Below are 10,105 nucleotides of genomic sequence, written 5' to 3' on the forward strand. Positions count from 1 at the left end.
CTTTTGGTTCTTCAGTCCTTCAACTTCCCGTTTAAAACAAAAACATAAAAAATATGTTGTCCCCTTCATACATTTTCTGGGGGTTGCCAAGTCTGTAACGGCTGTTTCCTAGCAACTAGGGCAAGGAAGAAGAGGGTGACTACCCCAGATCCCCTTGTGGTTGGGTGTAACTACCTACTGATGGGCTGGAGGGAGACTAATATTGCACCAGCACTTCGGCCATGTGTTTTCATAGATCCTTTGGTTGTAGGAATATAATCTATCATTATGTACAATTTAATCTTAAAGAGAGACTGCCGCCACATAAACCTCTTTTGAAGAGACCTACGGGAATGTATAATATATATATATATATATATAATCTAGAAGTCCCGTTAGTGCACGTTCAAAATGTGAAAACCGATTCTCAATATCTTGCTCCTAGGCTGAGATATGATCACTTGTAGTTAGACCCAAAGCCTGAGGCTGCACTACTGAGGGATTCTGATGACAATGTCTCCTTGTTTCTGGTGCAGTGTTCTCAGACAGACCTGCACTAATCAAGAGGGTTATCGGATATAGATATTGATGTATTTGCATCTCTGACAACACTGCACCTGTCAGAAATCAGAGGGGCTATGTTGTCTTCAGAATCTCTCAGTAGTGCAGTCTCAGGCTTTGGGCCTGTAACCTCAAGTGATCATATCTCAGCCTAGAAGTAAGATAATGAGAAACGGTTTTCACATTTTGACTGTACTTTAAAGGGACTTTAATAGGGACCGCATTTCTAAGCGCAGCTGAAGATCTGTAACTGTTTCTCCTCTCTCTCACAGCTCACACCGGCCGACAGCAACTCTCATATGGGCTTCCGGAGCGAGCCGGCCCTCTACTTCTAACTGCAGCGGATGGAGGACGGTCAGATATATCTGGACTGTGGTCACTGCCCTGACGTCTGTCCTCCACGATAGCGCCTGTGCTGCAAAGCATCCTGAAAACGGACGTCCAGCTCGCTGACTATTTAAGAAAAAAAAAAAATCTGTGTACTCGCAATATTGGCTGATATGTGAAATACGCCATAGTAAGTGTAGCGGCGTCTTTGCTGCCTTCGGGGGGAGCTCCGTTAATTATATTAATTAACGAGCCTCGCCTTCCGAGAGATTAATCGTATGTCCCCGCACCTCTTGGGTTGGGGGTCTTCGAGATGTTTGGTTCTCTGTGTGGAAGTGGCGCTTGCTTTTAAGACAGCGGTAACTGATCTGCGGCTCTGTAACCATTGCAAAACTACAACTCCCTGACAGCGGCACGTTGGGAGTTGTAGTTAAACAACCGCTAGAGAATCTTAGGGCTGTGTTTGATTGAAACGGACTGGACTGCTCCTCTTTTTGTAAACTTTTTGGGGTTCAAAGACTCAGATAGGCGGGTAACTTATCAATCAGGTTTAAAAAGCATTAACCCCTAAAATCAATCCTTAATATTTAGAAGTCCTTAAATCGTCCTCTTCTTTCTGCCGTTACTTAGTTATATCTGTTACTGGGAAAGCTGGGTGATCACCAATATGGCCGCCAATGCAACTCCCTCAAGTGTGATACAACTCCTGTCTCCCTGCAAAGCGAATTTAATGTGCCGTTCAGGGATCTGGGAAAGCTGGGTGACGACTGCAGCCATATTGTTGCGGCCCAGCTCTCACAGGAACGGAGACTTCATTACATTCTGCCTAGTTATTTGCTTCTGTAAAAGTTGGTGACGCTTCTCCTCTGACGGGGATGTCACCCAACATTCCTAGAGTCCTGAACGGCAAATCTGCCTTGTTGTGTAGTAAGACGACTCCTGCGTTGCTATTCAGGGGTATGGGAAAGCTGTGTAGGAGGCCATATTGGTTGTTACCCAACTTTCCCAGAAACGGATATAACCAAGAAACAGCTGAAAGAAGAGGGTGACTCAAGGGCTTATAGTCACAAGTGATATTTTGGGGTTCGGGGGGGGGGTACATGCTTTAAATCACACGCAGCCATCTACAGGATTGTTTGTTTAGATGTCACGTTAGTTGTCAGGCTCCGCCCCTTTTATTAGTCCTATGTAGTTGTCACGTTCCGCTCAGGGACCTGTCGGCAGGTGTGACTGTTGGCTCCGGGTATGAACATATGTAACACCTGTCTATCTAATCATTATGCGCAGACCTGGACATTTGCATAATGTAAAGTCGGAAGGGGGCGGGGTCAAAAACGTAGTAAATGTCGTTTCGGCAGGTCCGGGTGTGTGACGTACGTGGCGTCCCGTTTCCTTTGTCTCACAGTCCTCTGTGTTTTGCACTCGCTTCCCGTCATGTGTCCAGGTCTGAAATGAGATGAGGATTTGATGGCTTAAAGGGATTGTCCACTTTTGAGGAGGGGGATAAAATACCACTATATTGATCTTAATGTCTCACAATAGCGATCGGCTGCACAACACCGGCCACCCAGAATGGGACGTTCCATTATTTGCTCTATGTAGGTGGCAGGTTTTATTATTCACGGATGGACATGCCCTTTAAGTATTGTCTTTAACCTTTTATACTGTGACCTCGTTGGTGCACTTGTTTTACTCCGAGCTCCCACATCATTTGCATTAGATAATTTTGTCCGTTTATATGTTCTGGTTTTGTCCATGACCCCATGCAAATCTAGGAACCAGAAAGCGCGTGACACACTCCACCGATCCCCGACTATGCAACCTCAGCGCCGCGCCAGTGGTGGTGTGAAGTCCCAGCATGCTTTGCCAGAGACTTTTACTTCCAGTCACCCCTTCATGTCCTCCATGTCCTGTCCAATCATCGCACTCCGGTGTCCAGTCAGCTCCTCCTCTGTATATTTTGTGAGTCCGGCCTGTCGTCTGGAAAAGATGAAATGTATAAAGTCACAAAAAGTCTTTGCACTTGATTTTTCGTAAAGTTTATAAGTCGTAATGAATAGAATTTAATATATAATAATCTTCAGATGTTCCTGTCGTAGCCAGCTGTGCTCACCGTGGCCAAAGTCTCCGTGTCCAGTTTTCTTGTGTAAAGTTGGATTTAATTCCCGACTGGATATTATTAATATTATTATTGTTACTTTTTGTAATGATTGTAGATTCATCCCAGGATTTTTCCTGATGTAACGGAATATCCAAGGAAAGAGGTGATTGAATAAATATTTTCACTGCAGGAAAATGAACAATGACTCTGTCTCTTTTATTGATAACTACTATAATACTGCCCCCTATATACAAGAATATAACTACTATAATACTGCCCCCTATATACAAGAATATAACTACTATAATACTGCCCCCTATATACAAGAATATAACTACTATAATACTGCCCCCTATATACAAGAATATAACTACTATAATACTGCTCCTATATACAAGAATATAACTACTATAATACTGCCCACTATATACAAGAATATAACTACTATAATACTGCTCCTATATACAAGAATATAACTACTATAATACTGCTCCCTATATACAAGAATATAACTACTATAATACTGCCCCTATATACAAGAATATAACTACTATAATACTGCCCCCTATATACAAGAATATAACTACTATAATACTGCCCCTATATACAAGAATATAACTACTATAATACTGCCCCCTATATACAAGAATATAACTACTATAATACTGCCCCCTATATACAAGAATATAACTACTATAATACTGCCCCTATATACAAGAATATAACTACTATAATACTGCTCCCTATATACAAGAATATAACTACTATAATACCGCCCCCTATATACAAGAATATAACTACTCTAATACTGCCCCTATATACAAGAATATAACTACTATAATACTGCCTCTATATACAGGAATATAACTACTATAATACTGCCCCCTATATACAAGAATATAACTACTCTAATACTGCCCCTATATACAAGAATATAACTACTATAATACTGCCCCTATATCCAATAATATAACTACTATAATACTGCCCCCTATATACAAGAATATAACTACTATAATACTGCCCCCTATATACAAGAATATAACTACTATAATACTGCTCCCTATATACAAGAATATAACTACTATAATACTGCTCCTATATACAGGAATATAACTACTATAATACTGCCTCCTATATACAAGAATATAACTACTATAATACTGCTCCTATATACAAGAATATAACTACTATAATACTGCCCCTATATACAAGAATATAGCTACTATAATACTGCCCCTATATACAAGAATATAACTACTATAATACTGTCGCTATATACAAGAATATAACTACTATAATACTCATATATAAAAGAATATAACTACTATAATACTGCCCCCTATATACAAGAATATAACTACTATAATACTGCCCCCTATATACAAGAATATAACTACTATAATACTGCCCCCTATATACAAGAATATAACTACTATAATACTGCCCCCTATATACAATTAATACTGCTCCCTATATACAAGAATATAACTACTATAATACTGCCCCTATATACAAGAATATAACTACTATAATACTGTCGCTATATACAAGACTATAACTAATATAATACTGCCCCCTATGTACAAGAATATAACTACTATAATACTGCTCCTATATACAAGAATATAACTACTATAATACTGCCCCTATATTCAAGAATATAACTACTATAATACTGCTCCTATATACAAGAATATTACTATAATACTGCCCCCTATATACAAGAATATAACTACTATAATACTGCTCCTATATACAAGAATATAACTACTATAATACTGCTCATATATAAAAGAATATAACTACTATAATACTGCTCCTATGTACAAGAATATAACTACTATAATACTGCCCCTATATACAAGAATATAACTACTGTAATACTGCCCCTATGTACAAGAATATAACTACTATAATACTGCCCCCTATGTACAAGAATATAACTACTATAATACTGCCCCCTATATACAAGAATATAACTACTATAATACTGCTCCTATGTACAAGAATATAACTACTATAATACTGCCCCCTATGTACAAGAATATAACTACTATAATACTGCTCCCTATGTACAAGAATATAACTACTATAATACTGGTCCTATGTACAAGAATATAACTACTATAATACTGCTCCTATGTACAAGAATATAACCACTATAATACTGCCCCTATATACAAGAATATAACTACTATAATACTGCCCCTGTATACAAGAATATAACTACTATAATACTGCCTCCTATATACAAGAATATAACTACTATAATACTGCTTCCTATGTACAAGAATATAACTACTATAATACTGCTCCCTATATACAAGAATATAACTATTATAATACTGCCCCTATATACAAGAATATAACTACTATAATACTGCCCCTATATACAAGAATATAACTACTATAATACTGCTCCTATGTACAAGAATATAACTACTATAATACTGCCCCTATATACAAGAATATAACTACTATAATACTGCCCCCTATATACAAGAATATAACTACTATAATACTGCTCCCTATGTACAAGAATATAACTACTATAATACTGCCCCCTATGTACAAGAATATAACTACTATAATACTACCCCCTATATACAAGAATATAACTACTGTAATACTGCCCCCTATATACAAGAATATAACTACTATAATACTGCTCCCTATGTACAAGAATATAACTACTATAATACTGCCCCCTATGTACAAGAATATAACTACTATAATACTACCCCCTATATACAAGAATATAACTACTATAATACTGCCTCTATATACAAGAATATAACTACTATAGTACTGCTCCTATGTACAAGAATATAACTACTATAATACTGCCCCTATATACAAGAATATAACTACTATAATACTGCCCCTATATACAAGAATATAACTACTATAATACTGCCCCCTATATACAAGAATATAACTACTATAATACTGCTCCTATGTACAAGAATATAACTACTGTAATACTGCCCCCTATATATACAATATAACTACTATAACACTGCTCCTATGTACAAGAATATAACTTCTATAATACTGCCCCTATATACAAGAATATAACTATTATAATACTGCCCCCTATATACAAGAATATAACTACTATAATACTGCCCCCTATATACAAGAATATAACTACTATAATACTGCCCCTATATACAAGAATATAACTACTATAATACTGCCCCCTATATACAAGAATATAACTACTATAATACTGCCCCTATATACAAGAATATAACTACTATAATACAGCCTCCTATATACAAGAATATAACTACTATAATACTGCTCCCAATATACAAGAATATAACTACTATAATACTGCCCCTATATACAAGAATATAACTACTATAATACTGCCCCCCTATATACAAAAATATAACTACCATCATACTTGGCTAGCTGTGAACAGTTATGTGGGCGCTCGTCACCTCCTATTCGGGGTTTCACATCTGTATAAGGGAGGGTGTTGCCGTTTACAGTTCCTCATTCTGGTGAAGTTCACACTGCGGACCCCTCTGTATTGTTTCCATTTTTAGACCTCTGTATAGGGATTTATATATAGGGAGCAGAGTTTCCTCTTATCTATGGCCCCCTTGTCTGAACGGTCAGGACGGGGGCGCTGCAGGATTATTATATGGTGATTGGACATTTGAATTGTTGTTGATGGATGAGGGATTAGAACTTCCTGCAGATGTCGCCTATAGAGGAGCGGCTCGGAGCACAAGGAGTAGGTGATGTTGTGTATTGGGAACTTCAGCAGTTTGTATCCATCCTTAAAGGGACACTCCAGGCCAAACCCAGAGGGATTCTCTGCATGGTGTCATGCTTCGCCCTCATAGGCCCTGCACTACTCTACCATGTCTGGGGGAGATTTGTGACAGAGCCTGAGAGGAGGAGAATGAAGATATGGGTAGAAGAATCAGGGTCTCCCAGCAGCACAGAGTATTTTAGATGAGTTGCTGATCTTGTAGGAGGCAGTGACCTGCCCACTTATGTGATGATATGGCCATATTATGGGGAGGAGGTTACACACACTTAAAGTAAAAAGAGCAGGGTCCCTAGCAGCACAGAGTATTTCAGGAGAGGAGTGTGCTGATCTCGTTGGGGGGCAGTATCCTATGAACTAGTGATATTAATGAGAACAGGGTTGTATGTGACAGGATGAGTGTCCTGATGTGGGAGGGGAATGGAGACAAGTAAGGGTATGTTCACACGGCCTATTTACGGACGTAAATCGGGCGTTTTTGCCCCGAATTACGCCCGAAAATAGCGCCTCAATAGCGCTGACAAACATCTGCCCATTGAAAGCAATGGGCAGACGTTTGTCTGTTCACACGAGGCGTATATTTACGCGCCGCTGTCAAATGACGGCGCGTAAATAGACGCCCGCGTCAAAGAAGTGACCTGTCACTTCTTTGGCCGTAATTGGAGCCGCTATTCATTGACTCCAATGAATAGCAGCGCTAATTACGGCCGTAATTGACGCGGCGTTCAAGCACCTGCACATGCCGGTACGGCTGAAATTACGGGGATGTTTTCAGGCTGAAACATCCCCGTAATTTCAGCCGTTACGGACCCCCGCCGTGTGAACATACCCTAAGCGATCACAGATTGATAGTAGCAGGATACCCCAGCAGCACAGAGTATTTTAGCAGAGGAGTGTGCTGATCTCGTGAGAGGTGTCATGAAGTACAGAAGGGAATGGAGACAAGTGGGGGAGTTGGGGCTACAATCGAAAAGTGGAAGGCGCAGGGTCCCACAGCAGCAGAGGAATAATGTGATGCATTGAACCTGTCAGGTGTTTACACTGACCTCTTTTATACCCATCACTATAGCTGCCAATATAGTCACATGACGTGGACCCTATCATATCATCTACCAATCACCACAAGGCCACAGCGCCCCCTAGCCCTGTGGTATCACAATAATGGCCGTGCTCCACGATGCTGCAATAAGCGCCACTTCCCTGTTCTGTGAACTTTAAAACCATAAAAATCTGTTATTACAATAAACTCCGGCGTTTCCTGCAACGCCACAAAGGTCGCCCGTAAAAATCTCACATTACAAGAAGTGCGAGTCATAGAATGGCGCTGGATGGCAATATCGGTTATCACGCTGATTAAAGGGCCAGCAAACCTTATAGTACAGCTGTAGATCCATAATGTTTTCAGTTTAGTTTCTTTTAACTTGCACCAATCTTAAATTTTGAATTTATACTCCAGTCACATCCAAAGCTGCATTCATAATGTTTACGTTTTCCTAAAAAAACAGACTGATGTCGCTCTCTTTTCTTGGCTTCTTCAATGCACTGCTCCCTTGTAACATGAAACTGATCAAATTCTGAATGCAGCTTAGGCTGTGACTGGAGATTAATACTGAAGATCAGTACTCGAGTGATACTGTTGTAGTGCATAAGATTCTATAAACGCCTGTTCACATTATGCGCCACACATCGTGTAGTACTGGCCGCCTGTGTATTGGTTTTCTTAAAGGTACAGCGCCTTCTTTCTAGCACAGAATAAATGACTCACATATTAGTTATTTTATGAGCGCTGCTCCCTGTGTGTCACATCTAACTCAATACAATGTCATGTATATATAGATTTAGCCTTGGGCTAGTGCTGGCCACGTACAATGGGAGACAATGTCACCAAATTCCCTCATGGCCCATAGACAAAGCATTGAGTCACACCTGTCTATAAACCAGCGCAATGTGATATCACAGGTGACCGGAATAGACAACAGTGACACCTGCTGGCCATACAGTATAAAACACTTCAAATCCCATTTCAGGCTCTAAAACTTGGTGTGGACCAGTAAATTATTGGGTGAATTTAACGCACAGTCAAAATTCAGGACTTCCAGGATTATCTCGGGGACCAGCTTGATTATCTGACCAGAAACCAGCAGATTATATATATATATATATATATATATATATATATATATAGGTAATTTTGGGTACACCCTAATCTAGTGGTAGGAGGCTTTTGAATTGCTACCCCTTCTAATTATGGTCTATTATGGTTTAGAAACCCCATTTTCAAATACCCAAATATGTAATTCTGGGACGACAGAGGGAGACGGAAGAGAGAGTGGATACAAAGAGCGCCTCTCATTTTGGGGTATGAAGATGGTGTAATGCTTCTTTTCACCTGTAGTGGTGCTGTGGAGGAATTGAACACTTACTGCCAGGTTCTCCCACAGATTACAGCTGATCGTTGGGGATCCCAGCAAGGCGACACCCTGCCAACAACCTTTTTATTCCAGCGGACGTGTTGCTAGCCCTTTAATGTAAGTGGTTAATACATGAACTCAGCGGTGACCTGTATAATCCCAACTCCCATCATGCTCAGGTGTCACCTCCGGGACATGATCCTTTCAGGTGAATATAAAAGGAAAAATCCCCAAAAGTTTCCTGGTTCTTTTCAAATGTATTGTCACTGCAATAAAAAGTGTGGATGGAGCTCCCCCTGCTTTGTATTCACAACTCTTGCAGCTTCAACATCACACAGGACACCATTACATAGCAAGTTCTCACTGTCTACATATGTTACTGATCCGGAGTTACATCTATATTATACTCCAGAGCTGCACTCACTATTCTGCTGGTGGACTCACTGTGTACATACATTACATTACTTATCCTGTACTGATCCTGAGTTACATCCTGTATTATACTCCAGAGCTGCACTCACTATTCTGCTGGTGGAGTCACTGTGTACATACATTACTTATCCTGTACTGATCCTGAGTTATATCCTGTATTATACTCCAGAGCTGCACTCACTATTCTGCTGGTGGAGTCACTGTGTACATATATTACATTACTTATCCTGTACTGATCCTGAGTTATATACTGTATTATACTCCAGAGCTGCACTCACTATTCTGCTGGTGGAGTCACTGTGTACATACATTACATTACTTATCCTGTACTGATCCTGAGTTACATCCTGTATTATACTCCAGAGCTGCACTCACTATTCTGCTGGTGGAGTCACTGTGTACATAACATGACATTACTTATCCTGTACTGATCCTGTTACATCCTGTATTATACTCCAGAGCTGCACTCACTATTCTGCTGGTGGAGTCACTGCGTACATACAT

At 39.8% G+C, this 10,105-nt stretch overlaps 1 protein-coding gene across 1 annotated transcript in view; it reads left to right on the forward strand.

Annotated features, from left to right (window-relative positions):
* The window catches only part of TPRN (taperin), a 32,907-nt gene extending 29,754 nt beyond the window's left edge, over positions 1–3,153 (forward strand). The window contains exon 4 of the mRNA XM_075834843.1: positions 813–3,153. Coding sequence (XP_075690958.1) covers positions 813–875 — 63 coding nt within the window. The 3' untranslated portion in view covers positions 876–3,153. The remainder of the gene's footprint in view (positions 1–812) is intronic.
* The last annotated feature ends 6,952 nt before the right edge of the window (positions 3,154–10,105 follow it).

The sequence above is a fragment of the Rhinoderma darwinii genome, chromosome 8, assembly GCF_050947455.1.
Source record: "Rhinoderma darwinii isolate aRhiDar2 chromosome 8, aRhiDar2.hap1, whole genome shotgun sequence".
In the NCBI taxonomy this organism is placed as follows: Eukaryota; Metazoa; Chordata; class Amphibia; order Anura; family Rhinodermatidae; genus Rhinoderma; species Rhinoderma darwinii.